A 25464-nucleotide genomic window follows, 5' to 3' on the forward strand; every position below is an offset into this window, starting at 1 on the left:
TGAGCCAGTTTTGAGGTCTATAACCCAGGAGAGTGACCATCCCCAATGAAGGTAGCGTTCTGAAGAAGCAGGGTGTACAGAACGGTTATATACCATGCTGGAACAAGGGACATACATCACACAGGACAGGAATATCCCTCATACCACAGTCACGAGATGTTATCCTAGCACAACAGGTCAGTGGCCACGAGATGAGCACAGTAGATCAGAAATGAATTCTTAGCTTCTGGGAAGGAATGTTTAGTTTCTGGGAAGAAATGCTTGTCCAGAAAGAAATGCTGATATGGGCGTGAGGCGTAATCCCTGTCTTTAAGGGCATCATTCTTGGCTTTGGGTCATTGACCATGTTTATGGCAGACAGACAATGCATGCTCAACAGGTCACGTCAGGCCTTTCTGGAAAAACAAGGTCAGGCTGAATTTGTTTTAAACTAAATGACTTCTTCATATTCCCCCCAATATTGACTTTTCTTATTACATTTCATTTCTTCATCATCACCAACGTTAAAGTGTGTGACAAAACCTCTGACAGTGTCCTGGCTAGTGGGTCTTAGGCCCATAGAGTTCAGGTCCCCCTGCTATGCCCAGGGTTCTGGCAAGACAAATCAGCACACGGAGTATTGAGTTGGGGTGCTCGGTACCCCTCCTGCTCCCCGTGCTGTCTGCCCCTGGTTATGGCGGTGGGGCTGGTGTGGAGGATGAGCAGTCCTTCTTGGGATCATGACAGGGTTTTCAGGCACCAGGCCACTGCCATCCCCAGATCCACGTAGGGGGCTGGCTGCTTTGGTGGGAGAGGGCACAATCACGCAATTTGGGCATTCAAACCACTGGGCTTTATCAGGATCCACACACATGTCCCTATCCGGCTCTGAAGGTCCCATTCTTTCAGACAAACCCTTTCTTGTGGGAAAGCCGGTGAGGCTGTGAACTCGTGCTGAGATGCTGTGACCTGTCGAGTGGGGCTCTGGGGCTGGCTTTCAGGAACAGTCGCCCTGTGGTCACAGAGCAAAGAGATGCTTTGAAGGTGTTCACAGAAGACTTCCTCTGGCCCTGGCCCGAACTGGGATGTCAGAGTCGAGGCATCATGCGTCTCTGCACGCCCTGCCGAGCAGAGATAAGACTCCCGCCCCGCCCGAGACCCGGCAGCCCTCATTCCTCACCTCACCTCACCTCACCTGTCTGGACAGCATCTGCCCCACCCCCAGCCTTGCCTCCATTCCGCCCCTCACTCCAGGCCGCTGCAGAGGCCACCTCAGAGCCGATGGTCGCCATGAGCCTCGGCCCACCAGCTCTCATTCCCGCCGTGGCCCCCTCTCTGCTGCTTCCATGGGCACCAGGCCAGCTCAGCCACGCCAGCTCTGCCTGTGAGGTCTGCTTGCGGGAGCACCTTTCCCAATTTCAGGGCGACTGACGCTCCCAGGGGCCTGGACATGTATGAACTCGTAAGGGGAGCTGGGGGTGCGGTCAGGAGGAGCCCGTGCTGGCTTCCCGAGTCGCCCAGGTTGGGGTCCCGGGGAAGCTCCTGATATTTGGATGCAGGAGGCTGCTCCATCCCACCCAGCGCTGCGCCAAGGACCCCTGGCTGGCCCCTCGCTCCAAATCTCAAGGAAACGCACCGATTGTCTTCGTGGTGTGGTTCAGGGTGCCCTTCTCCGGTTCGTGCAGTCCCAGCTGTGTGACAGGTCCAGGAGGATGAGGCCGCGCGGACAGGGCCACTGTCTACATCCATCTTCTAGCACTGGGTTCTACAATTGCTGGGAGGGAGCTCCCTGCAGACCTGCTGCTCTGGGGTTCTGGGGGCCCTTGGTCTGCCCGTCTCTGCCTATTTCTTCAGGTGACCCACCTCCCAGCCCTTGTCCCCCTCCACCTTATGCTGGATGCTTGCCAGCTTCCCCTTTGTCCCTGTTGTGTCCAGGACTGAAGGCATATTTGGGGTTGGTTGTGACCGTGATTGTGAGTTATTGTCACAAAACTCATGTCTCCTAAAACAGTGTGGAAATGAATATCGCCCTAAAGGGAAGAACCAAGGCTGATTATCCGCAGCTGCTGCCGCCAGGGCTCCGGGGCGCCTTTGCTGTGCTGTTGCATGCGCAATGTGAGTTGTTACTGTGTGCGTACATCGTATGTCCTAGACGTGTCTATAACGTATATGTGTAATGTAAAGATATTATATAACATCCATGTTGATAGGTTAAAATGTTTCCTATGTATAGAAAGCTTCTTTATAGGACGGGGGGGCTCGGGGGCACCTGATGGGGTCCTGGGGAGGCGGGGTGTCCATGATTGCTGGGAGCGCATTGGGCTCTCTCTGGTCCATCCTAAATCCGTAGTGGGGACGAAATCAGTGAAGCCGGCAGTTGCTGACCAGGCCCGGAGGTTTGGGGCGATGCACGGGTGGCTGTTCACTCCTGGGCTGTCCTGGAGACCGAGGCCTGACGTCCTGCAGGTCTGAGCGCAGAGAGCAGGCTGCTGCCCCCCGGTTCCTGGGATGAAGGCTCGGCTGCCTGGGCGGCTGCAGGTGGTGGTCAGGGCTCTGTGCTCAAGAGCAGTCTGGCCGCTGTCCATTCGTGTGTTCAGTGTCTCACCAATAATTGTGGTGTTTTCTGAACATGTGTGTCCGTGAGGATCGCCGGGCAGCGTGAATGTCCAGGGCGCCGGGCCCTCCTGGAGCGACTCCTGCAGACTGCTGTGTGCACGTGTGGGAAGTGGGGTGGGCAGTGGGTCCTTATTTTTAAGTAACCCCCAGGCCACGCATGCAGTCTGCGGCCCATGGGATGGCCATGGCTGCTCCACGGTCCTCATCAGCACCCAGAGCGGACCCTTTCTTGGCCGAGCAGGGAGTTGAGGGCATTTGAGTAAGAAGGAAACAAAGGCTTATCTTGGGCTCATAAAAATACGCACAAAAATTAAGCCCCCTCCTCTGTAACTGAGATGTTGGCAGCTTTCTGCTGAGACCCCGGGTGTGCTGGGCATGCACGTCCCACTCCTGAACCCCAGGCCCTCTGTCCAGCAACAGGTGCAGGGCGACTGCTGCGTCCTGACCGTTTCTTGGCCTGGCCCACTGTCCCTGGATCTCAGAACAGCTGGTGCCAGGTACCCCCTTTTGGCCTGAGCAGGTGTGGTCGAGACAGGTAGAGGGAGTCCTCCGGTCTCCAGACCACACAGCCCTCTCGGGGTTATGCACTCGGGGAGCTTCACAGCGAGAGTCTTGTCCCAGTCCTTCCAGAACCTTCCGTGTTGACCAAAGTCATCCCTGGAGGTGTGGGGTGAACAGTACCCTGAGTGTCCTGTCACACCTCACCCCTAAGTCCACCTGGAAGAAACATGAGGATCTTCTGCATCTGAGTCCATGGCCCCCTGAGGAGAGAACATTCTAGAAGCAGGGACGGAGGTCAGGTAAGGGGTACCTGTCCCTGGCGTCCACCCCTGATAACTTCAGTAGATTGTCTTCCCGAACAGGAGGCCCGGTGGGATCTGCACAGATGGCCGCTCTGGACTCAGCTCTGAAGGGCCTGACCCTCAGCCTCTGTCCACGTGGGACCCCGGTTCTCTTCCTCAGGCTGTGGTGCCCGGCCCCTGGCTGTGCAAAGGGTCTGCTCCTGCCCCAAACCCCACTGTCGGGCAGATGCTGACCTGCTGGCTCCCTGGCTGCAGGGTATCTGCTTGTCTGGAGGAGTGGCCAGCCGGCCAGCTGGCAGGCGACCTAAGGGTGGTGATGTGGAGGACGAGACCCCGCCTGGCCATGTCCGAGCAGGGCCGAGGGCTGCCCGGGGCTTGCCGGCTCCCTCAGCAGATGGCCGGCTCCTCCCCAGGGGCCTGGACCCGGCCTCCCCTCGCAGGTCCCAGCCTGCCCACTCCTCCTCCTTCCCGTCTGGGAGGGCTGGCTCCTGTCGGGAGGAGGAAGTTTCGCTGCTGCCGTCTGAGGTCCCTGGCCTAGAATAGTGCTGGTTCTGACGTCAGGAGGCCGTCAGCTCGACGAGACTCAGACTCCTTGTCTGCCTGCCGTGTGGTGGCCGGAGCTCAAATCCCGGCAGATGTCCCGACGTCCCAGCTGGTGTTTTGGCGGGGCCCCGTGGGGCTCCCTACACAGGCCATTAGGGGCCAGCCCAGCCCTGGAGCAAAAGTTACAAGCAGGTTTTTGGGTTCCCCTGCTGTGGCTCCCCCTTTTATGCACATCTCCCCGCCTTGCCAGCTGCTCTTGAGATGCAGCCCTGAATCCTGTGACCTGACCCCTCTCCGGGACGGCTGCAGTGTCAGCTGTGTTCCACTTGCACCTGTCCCGTGGAGGCGGGAGCACCTTCCGACAAAGCTTTCGAGGGGAGAGCCTGTCCAGCGTCTGCCTCCTTGGCCGTTCCCCAGCGCCTTCACACCGTTGCCGCTTTGCACAGTTTCCCGAGTTCACGGTTGCGTCCGCAGGGGCTTCGTCTGGTGCAAGCTGCTCCCCCACCTGGGAATCGGAACTGCTTTCTCTCACGTGGTTTTCATTCTCATTCCCTTATAACCAGCGTGGCTCAGCCTCCTTTCCCTCGGTTTCAGGCTATTTGGATGTCTTCCGTGAAACGCCTGTTCAATGCTCTTGGCCATTTCTCTACGGAACTGTGTGGTTTCTGTAATTGATTTGCAGGAGTTCCCTGCATATTCTGGACACGTTGTCAGTTGCATGTTTGTAGAAAATATTGGGACAGACTTTGAAATGGACCAAAGGTGACTTCTGTCTTCAGTGGGAAGCAAGGCACTGTCCCGCCCCCCCCAGGTGATGTGAGTGGCGGGGGCTCCGCCCTTTCCACCATCTTTGGGCTATTTTACAACTCTGTCCGTTGTAGAGAATCAAGGCCATGGGAACGCTCTTCTTGGAAGGATGGTTGACTCCTCCCTCTCAGGAGGACAAATCAGATGCATTTGAAAATGCCTCTATTCACAAGGTCCTTTAGCATTCTCGGTTCCACTACATCCACGAGGTAGTTTGAATTCTGCTTAGAGCTGGTTATAAGCCCTTAATTGCTGAGTTCAATGAAGTCTTTGAAATGTGTTCATTGTCTGTCTACATGAGATGGTGATCACACCATGATTTACAATCAGTCCTTTAACATGTTTCAAATGTCTTCTCCCACATGGGCCCATGTATCCTGGGCCCAGGAAGTTCTGTGACAGGGCAGGGACGCAGGTGACCTGGTGCTGAGGAGCAGAGCGGGGCGAGGCCGGGCACCCCGTTCCTCCAGAATCTGCGTCAGCTGCTCCCTGGGAAAGCCTCCCTCAGTCCCTTTGGTTGCGGGGCCTCTCAGCTCCCGGCACTTTCCCCCTATGCACTCATCATGGTGTCCTCACTTTGCTGTTTGCGGGACGATCTTCTTCGTGTTTGGGGAGTGGACGCAGGGGGAGACTGAGTGGCAGAGGCCGGCACAGACCAGGCCCGGGGTGGTGGGGAGCGTTCTGCTGGGTGCATTTGAGAAGACTGAGAGGAGGCCTGGAGCTCAGAGCTAAGAGAAGGGTGTGTAGGAGTTTGCGGGGTGTGTAGAGGGAAGGGACTGCGGCAGAAGGGAACAGCATGAGCAGAGACTCTGGGTGGGAGGCAGCGTGAGGGACCCGCGTAACCGATAGCTGAGTGTTCGGGACAGGGCGCTGTGTGTGTGTGTTGCTGGGACTGACGCCCCTGTTTGGGGCTTAATTGTGTCGTCCAAATTCCAATCTTGAAGCCCTGACCCCAGGACCTCAGAATGTGGCTGTATGTGGAGCTAGGGTCCTTCAAGGGGTAATAAGTTACAAAGGGGTCCATAGCGTGGGCCCTGATCCAATAGGACTGGGGTCCTTACAAGATAAGGGGTCAGGACGCAGACACTCACAGACGGAGGACGATGCGAGGACGTAGGGAGAAGAGGCCATCTACACGCCCCAGAGAGTGGCCTCAGGAGAATCCCCTGCTGACCCCCTGATCTGGGGTGTCCCGCCTCCAGAAAGTGTGAGGACAAATGTCTGGTGTTCAGGCCGCCCAGGCTGGTTGTTACAGCCGCCCGTGCTGACTAATACACACCCCACATGCGGTCCTTCCTCTGGCCTGGGCCAGTGCTGGACGCTCCTCCTGCCCGGGCCCGGGCTGGTCCTGCTCCCAACAAGGCCCGTGTACCCCCTCCCTCCTCATCACACCGTTTCCGGGCCGCCCTCCTCACCCAGGGAACCCCGGGGGCTGGAGAGCCGAGGGCAGGAGGGGAGGGAGGGCTGGAAGGCCATGGAGCTGTGAGGGTGTGGAGGGAGCCCCGATGCACGACTCGGCCAGGCTGTGGGTTCCACGAGGCGTCAACATGGGCAGTTATGGAATTTTCCAGGTATTTTATTGTTGTTTTAGAAAAAGAAACTGTAAAGGCAATCGATGGGCTACAGAAACTTCAAGAAGGCGAAAAGCTACCCAAGCTCCCACTGTGGGCTTTCCTTTGAGCCGTCTCTCTGCAGGGCCCTGGCAGGCGGGGCGGGGCCGCCTCTGCTTCCTGTCGGCAGCCGTGTCCTCCCAGTCCAGAGATGCTGACTTGCCCTTTGCTCAGAGACGTGAGGGGGCACTGGTTCCTGGGTTGGTGAGGTCGGGGGTCTCGTTGGGTCCACCTGCCTTGACTACCTGAGGCCCCGGCTCTCTCCTCGGTGTTCTTGTCTCTTCCCCACTGCCCCGTGGAGCAACTTGGAGTTCCTGTGGAAGGGGACTCGGGCCCCTCCCCATGGGGCCGTCTGGCTGGAGGCTGACCCTCCCCAGTGGTGCTACCCCCACCTGCCAGGGTTCCTGCCATGGCCATGGGTGCAGGCCCTCCTCCTAGCAGTCTCTTCAGGTGACGGTGATCCGAGTGACCGTGAGGGGCACATCGAGAAGCTTCCCTGCTGGTGGACGATGGCCCCGGGGCCTCCGGGCCTTGTGGCAGATGCTCCCACTCAAGGATCTGAAACCAGGTGTTTCCTCCTGCATCCAGGAGCCCAGCAGGGATGTGATTCACAGGAAGGCCTGTCCCTGCCCAGACAGCCACAGGAAGGCTGGCCCTCCACCTTCTCCAGGGTGACTGACACTGCAACCCTGGGTCTGTCCTGGTAAGGGACACTTGGCCCCAAGGCCTCAGCGTCCACATGGCCCTGGCCTTTTGTGGTGGCTGCTATGCAGGGGCCAGTCGTGGTCCATCAGCTGTGCTTGGGTTTCAACTCCTGTTCACTCCATTCTCCGCTGGCAGTCAAGGGGCAGGATGTAGCGTGCAGTGGCTGCAAGGCCAGAGGGTGCGGTGCAGGCCAAAGGTGGCCATAAGGTCAGAGGGTGGTAGGTCCGAGTCTGGCGAGGTCTGAAGGCAGAGGAACAGGTCTGCACAGCATGAGCTGCTGGATCTGGATGCTGGCTAACGTCTGGGGTGGCCTTGGACGCCCGCCGAGGTGAGTGACCCTAGGCCCCCTGCCCGATCATGTTCATATAGTCAGGGACGATCGTCCGCTTCAGCTCCACCACCGAGGAGAAGATCCATTTCACCTGCAGCGGGCGGGCCAGGGGTGAGCATGGCCTGGACCCAACGCCGGCCTCCGCCAGGGCCTGCCTGCCCTGCACCCGGGCCACATGACGGTGGGCGGGCCAGGGGTGAGCGTGGCCTGGACCCAACGCCGGCCTCTGCCAGGGCCTGCCTGCCCTGCACCCGGGCCACCTGACGGTGGGGGTTAAAGGGGGGACAGCAAGGGGACAAAGTGGGGACAGTGAGGGGATAAAGAGGGGACATGGTGCAGTTAATGATGTGATAGCAAGGGGAGTGAGGGGACAGTGAGGGGACTGTGAGGACAGTGCAGTGAAAATTTTGGGACAGTCAGTGGTAATTTGGGGACAGTGATGGGATAGTGTGGTACAGTGTGGAGAAATTGAGGGGACGGTGATGGGACAGCAATGGGATGGTGTGGGAAGAGTGTGGGACAGTGTGAAAACATGATGGGGAGAGTGAGGGGACATGGTGAGGACCGTGTGGGGACAGCATGGTGACAGTGAGGGGGTGACATGGGGACGGCCTGGCCCACCTTAAAGAGGGTGACGGTGGCGCTGTAGCACACGCTGAGCAGGAAGAGCGTGATGAAGATGGAAATGGTGGTCCACAGCCCGTCCAGCTCCCCGTCCTGGGTCTCGGCACAGCTCTCATCCAGGACCATCTCTGCACAGGGAGGGGGTGGTCAGTGCTGTGCCTGCCCGAGGGGGCTGGGCAGGGTCAGCGGGGCCTCGGGGGGTGATTCTCTCTGTAGTAGAGTGGGCGGGGCAGGTGGGATCCCTCAGCTGGGCTGGGCCAGCGGGTCCTGAGGTCAGTCTCTGTGCTGTAACCTCAGTCCCCCATTCCTCCAGCTGGGACCCCAAGTCTCAGCCAGTCACCCCTGACCCAGGACTCAGGCAGGCCAGTGGGGGACCAACTGTCTCCTCTGCTCTGCCTTGAGCTGGGCCCTCTGGCGAGAAGGCGCCCGAGCCCTGCAGGATGGAGGCTCAGGCCCCGCCTCCTCTCTCCTGGGGACCAGGCCCGAGGGCAGGAGGGTCAGCAGAGCCTGTGGCCCACTGGGCCTCTGCCCCAGGGAAGGGCTGAGACAGGATTGGATGTGTCCCCAGTGCATGAGCCGTGGGAGTGCTGGGGACAGCTGGGTGTGGGGTTTTCTGAGTGTTAGGGTGTGGGTTTGTGCCCTGGAGAAGTGTAGGGCTGGTTTTCGGAGCTGGTCATGTGGTCAGTGTGAGGACAAGCACTGGGCAGCCCACCGGGTGTGGGAAGGGGTGGGGCCATCTGGTGTCCAGGCTGAGGGTTCAGGAGACGAGGCTCAATGCTCTGTTGGGCATGTGCAGATTGCCCTTGTGTGAGGCCCCAGTGTGCAAGGCCAGGTCTGTGTGCGTGTGTGTGGAGCTGGTGTGTGGGCTGGCACTGCTCAGTGAGAGGAGCTGGTTTTCAATGGCTGTGGGCTCAGTATCCACATGGGAGTGAGGGACGGCCCCTCCCCGGGCACTCTGGGCCACCTCTTCGCCCCTTGGGGATCGGGAGTGTTGTCCCCTTGAGTAGATAGGCCTGGCCCCAGGCAGGACAAGGTCAGGCAGAGCCCCCTCACCTGAGGGAGGGTGAGGGCCTGATCTTGGAGTGCCTGAGGGCAAAGGAGGGCCTGTCCCCACACCACGGGCCTGCAAGCCTCTCGTGCGGGCCAGAGCCACCAGGCAGAGCTCTCGAGTGACTCAGTGGACAGGGATCCTGGGGGACAAGGATGGGCCATGGTCCCACAGCTCGGGCTCCTACAGAGGAGAAGCATTTCCCTGATGGCTCTGGAGGGGCTTCTCCTGTTCCCTGGCCACCCTCCAGCCCCGAGCTGCTGCTGGCAGGAGGGCGGCCCAGAGGAGCTGCCGCCTCTGACGAGGCCCTTGCCCGCTCGGCAGCCCCTCCTGCTCTCCTGGGTGGCCTGCACAGGTTCCCACACCCTGGGTCTGATCTGAATGGGACCCACTCTCTGTAATAGTGACAATGTGGCCTTGGAGCCTGGCTGCCCCGCTGCCTGCAGGCCTGGCCAAATGCCAGAGCTCTGCCTCAGAAAGAACCACGACCGCGTCGCAGGGTCCCAGGGCCATGCTGGGTGCTTTATTTCATGCTGGGTGCCCGGGAGGTATGTACACAGGGGTGGGGGCTCAGGCGTCCTCGCGGGTCCCGGAGAGCCTGTGGGGAAGGAGGGACAGCTCTCCGGGTGCTGGGCGCGTGGCTCATTTACCCGGAGACTTGGTGATGCTCTTCTGCCTGTAGGTATGGCGGATAGCTTCGTGCATCACCACACACGTGAATGACTCTCCCTGCTCCCACCTGTCCGTCTCCACAGTGAGCTTGCTGTACAGGAAGTAGGACCCGTCTCCATCCAGCTGGGCTGGGGTGGTGCTGTACTTGACCTCTGGCTCTGGCTCCTCGTTACTCTGCCACTCGACGTTGATGTCAGGTGGGTAGAAGTCCTTGACGAGGCAGGTCACGCTGACCGTGTTCTTGGTCACCTCCTCTCGGTGTGGGGCCAGGATGTACACCTTTGGGTCCTGAAGCTCTCCTGTTGGGTAGGGGTCAGCACAGATGGTCACTCCCTGGGTGGCCCCGTGGCATGCTCCCCATGCTTGTCTGCCCTGCCCTCACCTTTGGCCTTGGTGATGGTCCTCTCGACGGGGGCTGGGAGGGCTCTGTTGTTGACCTTACACTTGAACTCCTTACCCCTCCGCCAGTCCTGGTGCTGGATGGGGAGGACGCTGACCACGCGGTAAGTGCTGTTATCCTGCTTCTCCTTCGCCTTTGTCGTGGCTGTGTGTGCCTCCACCCCGTCCACGTACCAGTTGAACTTGACATCGGGGTTCTCCTGGCTCACGTCCACCACCACGCAGGTGACCTCGGGCGTTCGGGAGATCATGAGGGTGTCCTTGGGATTCGGGGGGAAGATGAAGACCGAAGGCCTTCCTAGGAATTTAGAATCTGACATGGGAGACATGGTGACAGGGGATCAGTTCCTGAGCGGGCCTTCTCTCGGGTCCCCCATAGGCCACACTTGTGCTCGGGCCAATTCCTGGGGGTAAAGGATGAGGCTTGGCTGACTCACCTGGACATTTGGGGCAGCAGCAAGGCTCTTTTATGACTGCAGAGAGAACAGACGGGGGTTACTGGGCCTGGAGGGAGACAGCCCTGGGGTGAGCTGACGTCAGGGCCAGGTTTTGGCAGGTCTGAGACCAGCATGCCTCCTGTGGCCCGAGGGGCTGGGTTAGGGCTGTCCAGCCTGCCCCTGCTCTGGGCAAGGCAGAAACGCCCAGAGGACCCCTCCCTTTGCTCGGGAGGCCTCCCCTGCTGCCCTGGGGTCCAGGCAGGAGGGCAGAGCCTGGCCTGTCTCGCAGGAAATGCCCTCCCTGCAGCCCCTCCTCTCACCGATTCTCTTGTCCACCTTGGTGCTGCTGGCCGGGTGGGCTACGTTGCAGATGTAGGTCTGGCTCTTCAAGCTGCTGGCAGGCACGGTCACCATGCTGCTGAGGGAGTAGAGCCCCGAGGACTGCCGGACAGATGGGAAGGTGTGCACGCCGCTGGTCAGGGCTCCTGAGTTCCAGGACACGGTCACCGGCTCTGGGAAGTAGCTGGAGACCAGGCAGCCCAGGGCCACCGTGGAGTCAGATGTGCCCGCAGAGTGTGAGGCCAGCTGGAAGACCTTCGGGGGCGTGGTGGAGGCTGCAGGAGAGGAGGCATGTTACACCAGGGCCTTCCCCTGTGAGGGTCCGGGGAGGGCGTCAGGTGCCCAGGCCTGAGCACTGCTGAGTCCAGCGCCTATGTGCTTCCGGATAGTCTTCAGACTAAATGCCCTGCGTGGCTCTCTGTCCCCCAGCGCTGGCACCTCTGCAGCTATGGGCTCTAGACTGGTCACCCACTCAGCACTGGTTGACCACCTGGATTAAAGCCCCCAGGGCCTCTTCCCCTCGTCCCTGCGCAGGCCGCATGCTCCTGTCTGAGCCCTGACCGGAGACCCCTCTCCTGGCCCTCTTCTGCTGGTCCCACAATCTACTCCTGTGGCCCCAGCCTGGCCCTGCCTGGAGCAGTGGCCCCTCCTCAGGTGTGGTGGGCCTCTGCCCCACATGCCTGTGTCGGCTCCTGGCCCTCAGCCCGGAGCCCTCATCATGGCCTGTCTGCTCGCCAGGCCCTGTGTCTTCTGAGTCGGCTCTGCAGTCACAGCACCATGAGTGCTCATCCCCGACCCTCCCCGAGCCTGCTGTGTACCCGTCCCCTCCCTGGACCCCGTCCCCTCCCTGGACCCCATCCCTGTCCTGGACCCCGTCCCTGGGAGTCTCCTTGTCCCCCTCCCTTCCTGTCTCTGTGGGCCCCCAGCCCAGACTCTTGCGTCTGCTTCTGGGCCCCCTCCCTCCTCAGGTCCTCCTGGCCCGGCTTCCTGAGCTCACCTCCGGCCCCTCCCTGCCAGCGCCACCTGCCCTCCGCCCTCCCTGCTCTTGGGCCTGTCCAGCTCCTTGCTCACTGCAGAGCCCTCCTCCAGCTGTGGTCCTTCCCCAGCACAGCCGGCCCCTGGGCGCAGGTGGGAGCCCTGCACTGCCCTCGGCGCTCCTCTCTTCTCGGTGCCAGCCTCCCCAGGCCCCCCTGTGGGCCAGGGTGCAGCTTCCAACCCCAACAGCCAGGCCCGGCCTGTCCCCTCCTCCCCTGAGTCCTGTCTGCTCAGCCCCAGGGCCCTGCCTGGACTCTCCCCAGGCTGGCAGCACTGGCTTAGGCCCCAAGGGGACCCTCGCTCTTCCCTCTGCCATGTTGACAGCCATGTGCCACCCCACACTGCTTCTGCACGTCTACCCCTCCTGTCTCATATCCCCACAAGCCCCTGGAACAGGGCTGGTGCCCCTGGGCCCTGGAACTGCATCTCATGCTGTCCCCTCAGGGATGCCCCCAGCCCATTCAGCCCCAGACACCTTCCATCCCAGGGTCACCTCTCTATCCCAAGTCACCACCCACCCGGCCCTCTACCAGCTCACACTCTCCTCTTGGCACAGGGAGCTCCACTTGAGCCCTGGGAGCCACCTGCTGTCTCTGCTCCTTGTACCTACTTTGCTCCTGCCTCTGCAGGGCCCTGTTTACCTCAGGCCATCTGCCTCACTGTCCCTGGAGATCCTGGGCTGCCACCCGCCCCTTCTGCCAAGCTCGGCCTGGCCTAATGTAGTTACAGCGCAGCCCCTTGCCACTGGCCCTCCCACCTGCCCCTGCTCACCTGTAGCTGCCCTGCCTGCTCCCCTGGAGCTCCAGGACAGCCCCATGCCCCTCCTGCCCTCCCACCTGCCCCTGCTCACCTGTAGCTGCTCTGCCTGCTCCCCACGAGCTCCAGGACAGGCCCCTGCCCCTCCAGCCCTCCCATCTGCCCTGGCTCCCCTATAACTGCTTTGCCTGCTCCCTCGGAGCTCCTGGAAAGCCCCCTGCCCCTCCTGCCCTCCCACCTGCCCCTGCTCACCTGTAGCTGCTCTGCCTGCTCCCCACCCCCCCCGAGCTCCAGGACAGCCCCCTGCACTTCCTGCCCTCCCACCTGCCTCGGCTCACCTGTAGCTGCTCTGCCTGCTCCCCACCGAGCTCCAGGACAGCCCCTGCCCCTCCTGCCCTCCCAGCCTTCTGCTCACCTGTAGCTGCTCTACCTGCCCCACTTCATCTCTTGGGGCCGTCTACTGCCCGCTTGTGTCCTTCTACCTTCCCCTGCTCACCTGTAGCTGTTCTGCCCCTCATTCCTGGAGCTCCAGGTCCACAGCAGCGTCCTTCCTGCCCTGACCTACAATCCCTTTCCCACAGCGCAGGTCCCTGAGCTCAGCCCCAGGCTGCTGGGTCAGCCCAGGGCTGCCTCTGCCCCTCCTGCATCTCCCAGCGCCCTTGGCCCAGGTTTGCCCTCCATCCTGGGCACAGTCCTTTCCCAGCACTGGGCTTTGCCTCCTGGAGCCACCTGGTGCCCACATTCTCTCTGGCCAGCTCTCCCCTGGCAGAGCCCTTCCTGCCCTGGTGTCCTCCTGGAGGAGCTCCTGGCCCCAGCCTGGCCTCACCCTCTCTGCGCCCCTCACTGCCCTCAGAAGCCCCATCTGGAAGCCCCCTCGGGAGCGTGCTCTCTCCGTTGCTGGGTCATCTTGCCTTGCCCACCAGCTCCCAGCCCTGCAGCCCAGGCTCCTGCTCTGGATCCTCACTGCCTGGCTTCTGATGCCCCACCTGTAACCACTGAGCTCCTGCCCAGCACTGAGTGATCTGAGTGCTGAGCACACAGGAGCCCCCATTGGTCCCTTGGGCTCTGCTCCTGGCTCACCTGCTGCCCTCGGTCCCAGTCGTAGCCCAGGACCCTGCGACTGCCCCCTCAGGCCCTGCCCTGGAGCTTGAGTCAGCTCCTAGGCCTGGACAGGACGCTTAGGCCACCTGGAGGTCCTCTTCCTCCCCTGCTCTGAGCCAGCCCCCTCTCTGTGCTCAGACCCATCTGTGCATCCTGGCGTCCATGCTGCAGCAGCTCAGCTCCTGGCTGGTCCTGCCCTCAGCACAGCTGGCCAAGCGCAGCCCTCAGGCTTCTGGCCTCCAGCCCATCACATTCCTTTAAGGCCTTGGGTCCTCCCGCCCAGTCGACATCCCTGGTCTCTGCTGCGTCCATCTCTGTTGGTGTGGGCGCATCTGCTAATGGCTCCATGGTGCCTCTGTTGGGGCGGCACTGTGGCCCGTGGGCAGCCTACTCTCCCTTGTGCTGGCTCAGCTGCTCGAGCCCCTCAGAGTCGTCCCTGGGTGCCTGGGCTCCCCGCAGCTCCTGTTGCCTGCTCCAGTGCCTCCACTCTACTCCCTTCCCCCCGCTCCGTGGGGACCCCACTCACCAAGGGTTGGGGCCATGGAGGTGGCTCCTGCATGCCCAGCCTGGCTCGCTGAGGAGCCCCCTCCCATCCCTGCTCTAGCCCCAGGCGATGTGGCTCCTCGTGGCTTCGTGCTCTGTGTCCACTGCTGCTTACAGGAGTTCATAGCCGGGTCCTGGAGGTGTGAATGCCCTCTCCACGACCCTGCAAAGAATAAGAATGGGTCTGAAAGCAGGGCGCACCGCTTGCTTCCTGAAGTTCTCTTTTCTTCTGGGTAGTTTCTGTGTTAGAGAGCCTGGGGGGAGTACAGACGAGGCCGAGGCTGCCTCACGTGGGTGCGTGGGGGTGGTGTGAATTGATGCCAGGGTCCCAGGGGAGAGTGCAGGAAGCCTGGGCTCATGTGCCTCTCTTCGCTCTCTCCCTCCCACAGGGATTGTGCCCGACGGCCCCAATGCAGGCAGGGGCATCTGGGCCTCTCGCCTGAGCCCTCTGGTCCCCATACCCAGAGGACACCTCCCCCTGCCCCAGTCGGCATGCAGTGTGGACACAGGCTGACCTGCTCACAGCCCGCAGCCCAGCCCAGGGCCTCATCCTGTCCTCCCGCCAGGACAGCCCCCCGAGTAGAAAGCCGTCTTCCTCTGGGTCCCTGCCTCTTCCCTCTGTCCCTCTCTGGCTCCATCTGTGGCCGAAATTCTGACGGAAGGCTGGTAGCACCCAGGGTCCCAGGGAAGCTTTCTTCCAGGCACAGCTGTCCTCTGGGGACAGACAGAAGTTATGTGCAAGGACAGAGTCCATGGTGGTCCCTGGGACCCAAAGGTCTCCTCTGTCAGAGAGAGAGTGTGCTGTCCCTGTCCTTCCATGTGTGCTCCAGGACCCAGCTGTCTGTGTGTGGGGGGATGCAGACCCTCAGTGTCTCATGACTTGCAGTGCCTCGGCACACCCAAGGCCCTGTGTGCACCCCTGGGCCATCTCGTATTCTCCACGTTAGGCCTTGGATCGGGGACCCCTGGGGGGCACAGTGGTCCCCACCCCCGAATTGCCAGGGGCCAGGACTGGATGAGACTGGACATGAGGGCGGGCTTGGCTCCTTCCAAGGTTGGTGGGCGGGGGCTTGTACTGTGACTCCTTAGGGTGGCCAAGAGCAGAGTCCAAGGCTTTAGGAAGTGAAACTTCTAGGAGGCCCCCTCAGATGTAGAAGGGGAATTGGCCCTCCCACCCATTGCTATCTGTCGCACTTTTTGGCCACGGGTGTCCCCAGAGCCACCCACGTCCTCCAATGGTCTCCTCCGGGTCCCTCTGCCTCCCCTACTGTCAGATCCTCACTTTCCACAGTTGGGGTTTCTCAGAGCAGCGCCCATGTCCAGGTCCCATATCCTGTCTGGTGGTTCATGGGTGTGCTGTGGGCCGCCCCACAGCGAGTGGCTTCTGCAGCTACTCTGCTGGTTTGCTCCTGCGTTGATGGCCTGCAGGCAGCTCCAGGCTCTGTGGGCGGGGGCGCTCCTCTCTGCTCCACTCACATCAATGAGGGGCTTGAAGGCTCCACCTGGAGTCTGGCGCCTGGGCTGGGTGGATGCCCTTGTTCCCCTCTATCTTCCTGATCCTTCCGTGGGGATTCCCTACGCTGAGCGGTGCCCGGGCCTGACTCCCAGGAGGAGCCCTGTCTCCTTAGGTCCTGCTCTCAGAGACCCAGCAGTGGTCCCTCAGTGGCCCTGTCCTCATGGAGGCCGTCACATGGGTACCCTGGGGTCTGGTGAGGGAAGTGAACCTCTGCATGGGGCAGGGCCAGGTGATGGAGGAGCCTGTGGTCCTGGGAATGTTGCTGTGGACACCCAGAAAACGCCGTCAGCAGCAGCCTTGGTGAAGGGAGTGCCCTCTGGTCCCTCCGGGATGAATTCATGATAATCCACCTCACACTCCCGGCGGCTCTGGCCCGGCCTCCTCTCCGTGGTGCCCACGCAGTTTTGCCATCTCTCCCACGGAAGGCAGCCTCCCTCAGTCATGGGCTCAGCATGCTGTGAGCATCGCTGCCGTTACATAAGAAGCACGTTCATCTATGTAATTTCTGGTCAGGAAATGTTGATGCAAATAGTCCATAGTCAATGTATAAATCAAAATGGGGGAGAGTTTATTACATGAGCCAATCTGAGGGCTACATAGCCCAGGAGAACGACCTTCCCCAAGGAAGGAAGCACTCGGGAGCAGCCGGGTGTACAGGGAACATACATCACATATGACAGGAATATCCCTTTTTCTAGCGTCACAAGATGGTTTCCCAGCACAGCAGGTCAGTGGCCATGAGAAGAGCACAGATGGTCAGTCGTGAACCCTTAGTTTCTGGGAAGAAATGCTCATCTATAAAGAAATGCCGATATTGGGGGCATATCTTTAAGGGCATCATTCTCACCTTTGACGCACCATAAATGTTTAAAGCAGATGTACAATGCATGCTTGACAGGCCATGGCAGGCCTTTCCATAACACCAAGGTCCAGTGGAATTAGGTTTAAAACAAATGACTTTCTCATATACCTCAATATATTAACTTTTCTTATTGCTTTTCATTTGTTATTTTCCCTTTTGAATTAATAATGTTTTGATAGAAAGCATTGATGATCAAAATATTGTCTCTTGGTGCCAGAGCGGTTGCTGCCTGCCGTGGGTCCATCGTGTCCCTTGATACTAGGCCTCTGTCTCATTGATTTGCCCTGTTATCCATGTTGGGGGAAAACAGTCAGATGAGTGGACGAGCATAGAGGTACATATTAGCAGGGGATGCATGTGACAGGTTATGTAACCTTTCAGTAATTTTACATTTTTGCACAAACATTGCACATGTGCTTTTACATGAGTCCTTATGCTTACATTGTTTACAATTATAGAACAGGTACAGTAACAATCATGATGACTGAATATTTGAAATGATTATTTTACAAATGATATTTTAGGCATAGTCTTACCAGAAGAGGAGATTCATCCAGGTTTGTAAGATCTGTCAGCCACCTCAAGTCGCTGGACAATCGTGGCTCAGGCCTGCATGCCAGTCTTACAGCACTGAGTAAGGGACATGTGATTAGTTTGAATATTGTGACTACTACAAGAATTTCAAGGAGTACCAGAAATAGGAATTGTAATCTGGATGTCAAAAGGGAAGCAGTACCTGAAAGGAGTCAATCAAACAAATGCAGACTGGGGGTGGGGGTCGCTTAAGGCATTCACCTGCTTTTCCATGTGCTTTAGCAGACTGGACACATTGGAAGATTCATCAGGTCTAAAAACAGCATTCAGTTTGAATGAGTGCACATGTCCCACCTTGGGATGCTGTTAGACTATCTAAGGCCATTCTAATTGGAAGGACAGCCCTTCCCACTAAAGACATTTCAGTATTTTATAAGGCTATTCCAGGTTGACTACCATTAAGGGGTTGTTGAGTAAATTTAGTCAGAGCCTCTATGTGATACGATGTCTTCTAGCCCCAAGGAAGGAAAGAATATAGCCACTAGATGATCATACCAGTGGAATAGTAAATGAGTCCATCTGGCCATAAGGAGAGGAAGATCAACAACAGATGTTGGCTCAGGGCAAATCCTTCTCTGCATCCATTAGAAGCCCATGGTGCAGTGTCCTAGCCATCCGGGTGGTAGCCAAGACCAGAAATTTGATCACATAGCAATTGAGTTCCTTTAGGAGACTGCCAATGAATGCCTGGCCCATGAGACCAGTCTGTTCCAAACCAATCACTTTCCTTACATATGATAGTGTTCTCACATGACTTGGGCAATAGGCATCCCACATTTGCGTCCAACTTCCCATAGTTTTCACTGTAATAGCTGTTTTTTTGTTTATCTGAAAATTGTTGGGATAATTGGATGGTCTGAATAACAGAAAAAGAGTAGCCATGCCTGGGATCATTAATAGGATGGGCTATTGGCATGTGTCAGGATCATAATTGGTAATGTTGGATGAACTTTGCACACCAGAACTAGATCTTTCCATCATAATAAATTGCTTTAAGGCTTTCCGTTCATACCTTGAAAGAGAGCAACCAACCAAGGTACCCAAGATGTATTAGAAAGGGGAAGTTGGCCACATATCCAACAACTGGACTGATTTTTGTGTGTAGCAAAGGAATGTGAGCATTGTAAGACATTGCCATCAGAGGCCCATTCTGATGTGGATTGAAAAAACAAACATAGTATCAGGAAAACCTTAAATGGCATTTTTGTGTTTAATTAAATGATTTTGAAATTAGGTTATAATCTATCTTATAGATTTGGAGGGGAAGAAAGTAAAGTATTGCATAGGGAACAGTTGCAAGAGTTTAAATGAGGAGATATAAGGTTGGGAATACAGGCCTGGTCCGCAGTCTTGGGACATCTGTCTACAACAGATCCATCTTCTTCTCATCCTGTTGTGGAGGGATTTGTCTTGGTCAGTTGAAGTCAGTGTCAGAAATAGGAGCTGAAACCCACACAAGTGGAGAAGTCCTTTTTAAAAACGAGAACTGTGAATCCACGAGTCTATGCCTCTTAATTTTGCTGTGCAAGATTGGTTAAGAGTACCTGGTGTGGTCCTTTCCAACCAGGTTGCAAAGAGTCTTTTTCAGGTGTCTTTTCCAATAAGGGAAATCTCCAGGTTGTAGCCCATGACCCTTAAGGTCTTCATCTCCTGGGAGCTTTGTCTCCTGCTGTGAAAGGAGTCAGCTACCGATGTTTCATGTCTTTTAGATGTATGAATGGCTACCAACCTTTCTTTCTTTTAAGTGCCTGAATGAGACCTTGACAATAATGTCAGATATCTCCCTTGAGCAAAGGTGGATCACACATTCCCTCAGGTAATTGCATAGTCATCCTGTTATTGTTTCAAAAGGAGGCAGCCGATATTTCCCAAACTGTGTAGATCTAAGGCCGTGGAGCTCCAGCAGAAGAGGTTCTGACCATGAGGGACGAAATGCTTCCCAAAGCTTTTCAAACTGAGTTTTGATTGTGCTGTTAGTTAAAATGTTGCATTGTTTGGCCAAATCTCACAAATAGATTTCATTATTTGTCTTGCAAAGTGAGTTCCCCGGTAACTCAGTAGGAATTCCCCAAACAGGAATTGTCCTTTCCAATAATAATATATCTACTGCTAAAGCCATTGCTCTTCTACAAGGAAAAGCACCAACCCGATGTGAGAACACACGGATCATCACTAAGACATTTACATCCTGGAGATGGTGGCATGTGGACAAAGTCCCATGGCCATACCTCAGAGGGTCCCTTAGGAAGGGGAAAGTTGGTTTGTGACCCAGGAAGTGGTTTCCTTGGATTATACTTTGTGCATATTGCAAAACAAGCATGGCTTTATGAGCCACTGTGGGAGAAAGTTTCTAAAAGTATTGTTTTCCCCATGAAATCAACTTGTCAGGTGCCCCATGGCTAATTTATGTATCTGCTGGAGCAGTGACAATTGTGTTCTATTAAGCACCAAGAATATTTTATTGGGCCAAAAACACATCTGTGTGGTGGTGTCAAAAATTCTTTTTGTTGCCATGTTTAACAGAGTTATTAGAAAGTGGTGGACATTCTTGAGCCTGGACAGCATGTCTATCCCAGTAACGTCCCTGCTCATCCTTTAAGTAAGACACATTTGTAAGTCAAATTACATGATAAAACGCAACCATGATCAGTTTTCTCCTGTGGTGCTGATGAAAGGTAGCAGGGTTAAGCTATTGACTAGAATTACAACTAATAGTGTTATACAAAGCCGTAGAAAATTTTTTCGAGAATTTCATATAGTTTCTAAAATGCTTATGTTAATAACATATGCATGCAACAGTATCAAGAAGAATGCTTAGCATACTCATTTGACAGTACCTCCCACGTAACCTAACATACCAAACAAGCCTAGTTAGTGGAGTATCTCCCTCTTTCTAGGAGATGAGAACATATTCTATGAGATATTCCAAGGGCCCACTGGTAATTCTCAAAATTACTTTCAGGTTAAAAGTTAGTCTTTATTTAGTGTTTGAATTTTGGGGAAGCTTGTCAAAAATATCAAAGAGTTTTCAAACACTTGGTCAAGTAGAATCTTAGGTCACTGTGAAACAATGCTTAGTTATCCATTTAACCATGGTGACAATTAAGGATTTTCAGGCAAATATAGAAAATAAGAAATCTGTCAGGAAATCCTTAGCTGCTGTGATTAAAGACCTGACAGAAACAATGCAGGAAACTCATCTTGATAAGACATAAAATCCTTTCCCTTCTGGCACACTGCTCAAAAGTAAAGAAAAACCTTTCACAAACTCTCTATGAAGAGCAGAGCAGAAGCCCAACCGTATCCCTTTAAGAGAAAGAAACCAAATTCTAATTTTTGCACCAGATTACTTTTAATATTAAAACTTATTCACTTGGTTAAATTCATTTTAGTCGTAGCCAAGCTGACAATGCACAAACTCTCTGCTCAGGGCTCCTTTCCACAAACCTATAACTTTAGTTTTACTTGGAGAATTTTTCCCACGTCTTCTTTCCTCCATACTAGAACTTGAGGGCAAATTTAACCTTCTTAGGAAAACAAACAAACAAAATCATTTCCATTCCTTATATCTTCTTTACTGAAAACATACATCTTGCTTTCTTTAATTTTTTACATTACCTTCCTGTGTATTGGTGGACCCACAGATACTGTCTAGAAACCTATAGTTTCTCATAGAAAATTTCTCAGCATGGCACAAAACATGAATAAACCCAAGTGTTTTTCTAATACTTGTATGTTGTACTTGTAAGTTAAGGACAGTTGCTCTTAATTTCTAGGAATTTGGGTTGTAACTTAAACATATGTCACAGGTTGATCTACCCGTCCAAGCACATCACCCTTCTTGCTTCATTCCCTCTCGGTGCTTAGTTTTATTTTAACTTGGGGAAGGAGGCCTGTATTAGAAAATTCCTATCAGCCTCTGAATATCAGTTTCTAGTTTGGCCAATTCCTGATCATAAGTTGCTAAATCTTTTCAAATCTCTTATCCGGTTTCACTGTGAAAAACAGTTACCATCCCTGGCCGTGTTCATTCCTGGTGATAAATCCATGAATGTTTAATGTAGCAGTTTCCCAGAAAATCTCTCAGTGTCTTGTCAACTTTGGGAGGGTCTCATATTGCATCCTCCTTCAAAGAAAGGTTATGGGGGCATCTGTGAAGCCATGACCTAACAGACTTTTCTTTCACTTCTCTCTTATAACTTAATTTTTTGTTAGCTTTTTGCAACAAAACTTTCAACAAAATTATTTTGTAATTTTGAAGTCATTGCTTTTAAGTGCGTTTTTAAAATGATATTAGCTAATTGGAGTGCTCCTTCGAATGGCCAACGTAACTCCCCCAAGGCTGGTGGCAGTTTGGTGGGGCCCTTAGCCACGGATGGAGTGCAAGTCGCATTTCTGTCCAAGCATCTGTGACCACAAAATGGGGTGTAAATGCACTTTTGACCAACAGCTATCATGCCAAGCCTTCAGGACAGGGGACAAGCTTAGTAAGAATTTCTGTTCTTTGCAAATCTTTATAGATTCCAGAATATTGGGGTTTTGAGCAATTGTGATGGAAGGTGGCACACTTAACTCTTTATGGATTAAAGCTTTCTCTGGTCCATGGCTTTAAACCTAGTGTGAAGAAGATAAGTGCTGGAAGCTCAAAGCATCCCCAGTGTGGCCACTGTAATTTTAATTTATCTGGGAGTATCTTGCCGGTTGTTTCCAGTTTTGCCCATTTTGTGAAGCACTTTCAAGTGTCCGCGTGAGGTCAGCCAGAATTTCAATGAGAGGCTGCCCATTTGAGAAGTGGTTGGTTTTTAGAAGAGTGGTTTCCCATTTTTCTTTTAGTTTCATTTTACCATAAAGTCTGAACAATTTCTAGCGATGGTGTAGTGGGTCAGAAATGTGCTGTTTGTGAGAGTCACTCCTTAGAAAGGTGTGAACACCCTCCTGCATGCCTTGGTTTCCCTCTCCAGCAGTCTAAAACTGCCTTGGGGACTCGGATTGCTGGATGACCGATCTTTATGTGCAGGTAGCCGGAAGAGCCTTTAATCAGTTAACGTGAATGATCACGAAGGAGTTTCCTGTGGGACGGCTGCATGTTTCGTGGACTGATCCTTCGATACTTCCACCAAGTTCTCCATCACCTGAGAACAACTTTTGGCCAGAAGGAGCTGGTGTCCCTTCTCTTGGGAGCTGAACATGTTCAGACTCTCATTTCTCTATCAAACGATTTGTTCAGAATCTATAGACACAATTATTTCCAATTTAAAGCCAAATCAAAAAGGTCAGCTTGCCCCACACCCTCCAAAGTTCCCTCTAGGGTCCCCTGGCCCAGGACAACCCCCCCTAGTTTGCTCTTGCCTGGGACATTCCCTCTTGGTTCCTGTTGCCTAGGACAACCCCCTTAGATTTCTCTTACCTAGTGAATGTACCAGTACCCCTTTAAGGCAGCTAGTCTTAAGGCTTGAAACAGCCCATATAAATCTCTGGACTATCAACCTAGCATAAGGAGGTCCAGATTTCAGGAGAGCTCAGTGGGGGCACAAGAAGCATGTAGTGAAGCCTGGGTAGGGGTTCCAATGGGCCTCTATGGGTTCCAAACACTGGTTCAATGAAGATTCCAGCTGGTGTCTGGTTGGTTTTTCTGAACTTCTGCTGGCTATGCCAAGAACTGTCAATGCAAACAATTGATAATCAATCTATGAATCAAACTGGGGTGAGTTAATTACATGAGCCACTTTGAGGTCTATATAGCCTGGCAGAATAAGCTTCACCCAGGATGGAAGCATTCTGAGAAGAGGGGTGTACGGAGTGGTTATATACCATCCTGGAACAAGGGACGCACATCACACAGGACAGGAATATCCCTCTTACTACAGTCACGAGATTTTTTACTAGCACAGCAGGTCAGCAGTCATGAGATGAGCACAGTAGGTCAGCAATGAATCCTTAGTTTCTTGGAAGAAATGCTTATCTATAAAGAAATGCTGATGTGGGGGTGAGACGTACATCCCTGTCTTTAAGGGCATCATTCTTGGCTTTGGGTCATTGTACAAGTTTACAGCAGATGGACAATGCATGCTCGACAGGTCACATCAGGCCTTTCTGGAAAATCAAGGTCAGGCTGAATAGTTTTACACCAAATTCCTTCCTCCTATTCCTCAGGATATTAACTTTTTTTACTGCTTTCTTTTTTTTGTTGGTGAGGTAGATTGGCTCTGAGCTAACATCTGTCACCGATCTTCCTCTTTGCGCTTGAGGAAGATTGCTGTTGAGCTAACATCTGTCCGAATGTTCCTGATTTTGTATGTGGGATGCAGCCACTGCATGGCTTGATGAGCAGTGTGTAGGTCCATGCCCGGGATTTGAACCTGTGAATCCCAGGCCGCCAAAGAGGTGCACGCAAACTTAACCACTCTGCCACTGGGCTGGCCACTGATAGTGCTTTTTTTCATCATCGCCAATGTTGAAGAATTTGGAAAAATCCCTGATGGTGTCCTGGCTCTTGGGTGTTAGACCCAAAGAACCCACTCTCTCCTCTGTGCCAGAGAGTCTAGCAAGGCAAATTGGCACATCATGCATTGACTTTGGGTGCTCGGTACCCCTCCTGGTCCCCATGCTCTCTGCCCCTGGTTATGGTGGTGGGGCTGGTGTCGAGGATGAGCAGTCCCTCTTGGGATCATGACAGGGTTTTCAGGCACCAGGCCACTGCTGTCCCTGGATCCCTGTGGGGCGTGGGCCACTTGGCTGGAGAGGGCGTGACCATAAGGTCTGGGTGTTCAAGCCACAGGGCTTTTCAGGATCCACACACACGTCCCCATCGGGCTCTGAAGGTCCCATTCTTTCGGGACAAATCCTTTCACATGGGAAAGCCGGCGAGGCTGTGAACTTACCTCGTGCTGAGATGCTGTGACCTGTCGAGTTGGGGCTCTGGGGCTGGCTTTCAGGAACAGTCGCCCTGTGGTCACAGAGCAAAGAGATGCTTTGAAGGTGTTCACAGAAGCCCTTCCTCTGGCCCTGTCCCGAACTGGGATGTCAGAGCCGAGGCGTCATGCATCGCTGCAGGTCCTCCCGAGCAGAGATAAGACGCCCGCCCAGCCCGTGACCTGGCAGCGCTCATTCCTCACCTCACCTCACCTGTCTGGACAGCATCTGCCCCACCCCCAGCCTTACCTCCATTCCGCCCCTCACTCCAGGCCGCTGCAGAGGCCACCTCAGAGCCGGATGGCCACCGTGAGCCTTGGCCCACCAGCTCTCATTCCCACTGTGGCCTCTCTCTGCTGCTTCCATGGGCACCAGGCCAGCTCAGCCACGCCAGCTCCGCCTGGGAGGTCTGCTTGTGGGAGCACCTTTCCCGATTGCTGTGTGCGTCCGGGTGGATGTAGGAGCATGACCCCTGCAGGCATTTCAGGGGGACTGACGCTCCCAGGGGCCTGGACACGTATGAACTCGTAAGGGGAGCTGGGGGTGCAGTTAGGAGGAGCCCGCGATGGCTTCCCGAGTCGCCCAGGTTCGGGTCCCGGGGAAGCTCCTGATGTTTGCTCCTGAAGTTCCTGATGAGGCTGCTCCATCCCTCCCAGCGCCGCGCCAAGGACCCCTGGCAGGCCCCTCGCTCCAAATCTCAAGGAAACGCACTGATTCTCTTTGTGGTGTGGTTCAGGGTGCCCTTCTCGGGTGCATGCAGTCCCAGCTGTGTGACAGGTCCACAAGGATGAGGCCGCATGGGCAGGGCCACTGTCTACATCCCTCTTCTGGCACTGGGTCCTGCAATCACTGGGAGGGAGCTCCCTGCCCACCTGCTGCTCTGGGGGTGCTGGGGGCCCTTGATCCCCACTTCTCTGCTAATTTCTGCAGGTGACCCGCCTCCCCGCCCTTGCCCAGGTCCGCCTTGTACTTGATGCTCAGCAGCTTCCCCTTTGTCCCTGTTGTGTCCAGGACTGAAGGCATATTTGGGGTTGGTTGTGACTGTGATTGTGAGCTATTGTCACAAGACCTCAGGCCCCAAACACTGGAAATGAAGACCACACAAATGGGAAAAGCAAAGGCTGAATATTCGCAGCTGCTGCCGCCAAGGAGTCAAGGCGGGAGGGAGTGGGGGCGCCTTTGCAGCTTTATTCCACGCACATGTGTGAGTTGTTACTGTGTACTTCTATAGT

At 55.3% G+C, this 25464-nt stretch overlaps 1 long non-coding RNA gene and 1 gene segment (V, D, J or C); both read right to left on the reverse strand.

Moving 5' to 3' along the window:
- Nucleotides 1-6303: 6303 nt before the first annotated feature.
- Nucleotides 6304-8147, reverse strand: LOC139079247 (uncharacterized). Of its 2 annotated transcripts, none has more exons than XR_011532685.1 (3): nt 8016-8147; nt 6773-7485; nt 6304-6447 (listed from the first exon to the last, which is right to left on the reverse strand). It is a non-coding gene; the product is annotated as an uncharacterized lncRNA (long non-coding RNA). The 2 variants fall into 2 exon arrangements; XR_011532684.1 differs by having other exon boundaries at nt 6304-6437; nt 6751-7485.
- A 1412-nt stretch (nt 8148-9559) lies between these two features.
- Nucleotides 9560-14603, reverse strand: LOC103544848 (Ig gamma chain C region-like). The segment is given in 5 exon segments: nt 9560-10037; nt 10121-10450; nt 10575-10610; nt 10895-11188; nt 14332-14603. Coding segments are annotated over 5 exon segments (1131 nt in total).
- Between the last annotated feature and the right edge of the window lie 10861 nt (nt 14604-25464).

This window comes from Equus przewalskii, chromosome 25 (genome assembly GCF_037783145.1).
Source record: "Equus przewalskii isolate Varuska chromosome 25, EquPr2, whole genome shotgun sequence".
In the NCBI taxonomy this organism is placed as follows: domain Eukaryota; kingdom Metazoa; phylum Chordata; class Mammalia; order Perissodactyla; family Equidae; genus Equus; species Equus przewalskii.